The sequence below is a fragment of the Grammomys surdaster genome, unplaced genomic scaffold (genome assembly GCF_004785775.1).
Source record: "Grammomys surdaster isolate TR1022 unplaced genomic scaffold, NIH_TR_1.0 345, whole genome shotgun sequence".
Lineage (NCBI taxonomy): Eukaryota > Metazoa > Chordata > Mammalia > Rodentia > Muridae > Grammomys > Grammomys surdaster.
In genome coordinates this window covers 1,328,835-1,330,370 of record NW_021604764.1, presented here as the reverse complement: position 1 = coordinate 1,330,370, position 1,536 = coordinate 1,328,835, and the positions used below count along the sequence as shown (strand labels likewise).

Below are 1,536 nucleotides of genomic sequence, written 5' to 3'. Positions count from 1 at the left end.
GGCCTCTTCATCATCAGTGTCGGTGGAGGAGGCTTCACACAGGTCTGAGGCCTCTTCATCATCATGTTTGAGTTCATCGGTGTCAGGCGAGGAGGCTTCGCACAGGTCAGGGGCCTCTTCATCATCAGTGTCGGGCGAGGAAGCTTCTTCAGACAGGTCAGGGGCTTCCTCAGCATCATGTCTGCATCCATTGGTGTCTGGCAAGGAGACTTCAGACAGGTCAGTGACCTCATCATCATCTTGTCTGCATTCACTGGTGTCAGTCAAAGAGGCTTCACACAGGTCAGGGGCCTCTTCATCATCATCATGTTTGAGTTCATCGGTGTCAGGCGAGGAAGCTTCACACAGGTCAGGGGCCTCTTCATCATCATGTTTGAATTCACTGGTGTCAGGCGAGGAGGCTTCACACAGGTCAGGAACCTCCTCAGCATCATGCCTGCACTCCTTGGTGTCAAAGGAGGGGCTCTCTGGCTTGTTGTTGTTGTTGTTGTTGTTGGGAGGAGGAGGAGGAGGAGGAGGAGGAGGGGGCGGGCAGTTGGTGGAACCACCCGCAGCAGCCATGGCGGCGGTGGGAGGGGCCCTCCCAGGTGTGGCTTCACTCCCCTGAGGAGGGAGCCCTGGATCCTGGGACCCTCGTGGTTAAGCCTGTAAATGACAACAAAAGCATACATTCAACATATGCATTCAAAGCAGTTGCTATAAGCAGGGATTTATGTATTCAAATATCCCCTGATAATTAATTATCAGTTGATAATAATTCAACAGAATACACACCCTTCAAGGGGATGAGGTAATCATTCACAAAATAATAAAATACTACTTCTTGATGTCCAGCTATCCTAAGTGTCTCTTCTCCTAAGAAGTCACCTGCTTTTTAAAATTAACAATATATGCCCTTCATCAGCAGCACACACACCTATACGAACTATAAAGGAAAGGCGACAATGGCAAACAAGTAAGTTTGGGTTTTGTTTGTTTGGGTATGGAGGTCAGGAAGCAAGAAACTCCCAAGGCAGATAAAGAGGAAACAAATTATGCAAAATAACTTCTAAATCATGCAAAATGATTCCAACATCATACCTTTTACCAATAAGAATGTTAGGAGAAAATAACATTCCTAATCAATAAGAAACCACACACACATACCCCAGAGGTAGGTATTAAAAACCACAAAGCCTGTACTCATAAGCTCTGAAAAATCAAAGTAGTTGGCCAAATGTCACAACAGAGAAGCACCCTAAACAATCAAGACCAAATTATTAAGTCAAATGACAACCACTATCACAAAAACCACAAGATTATCTAATTGCTTTTATGACCACAAATTAACTTCCTCAGGAGAATTCTCTATGACAGAAAAGAATTTAACAGCTCATGGGGATGTCAGTTTACTTTATTAGGCAATCATTAAACAAATATTAATTGATGTTGCCTAGGAAGAAATGGGCTGTACACTAGGACATCTTTTTAAAAAGATGCCTGATAATAGCACAATTCAAATTTATGTTTTATTAAATAACATAGGTAAGGGGGTGG

General features: G+C 43.7%; 1 protein-coding gene across 1 annotated transcript in view; it reads right to left on the bottom strand.

Moving 5' to 3' along the window:
- The window catches only part of Peg10 (paternally expressed 10), a 4,101-nt gene extending 3,540 nt beyond the window's left edge, over nucleotides 1–561 (bottom strand). Inside the window, 1 exon segment of the mRNA XM_028779146.1 lies at nucleotides 39–561. Within this exon segment, the coding sequence (XP_028634979.1) occupies nucleotides 39–561 (523 nt within the window).
- Between the last annotated feature and the right edge of the window lie 975 nt (nucleotides 562–1,536).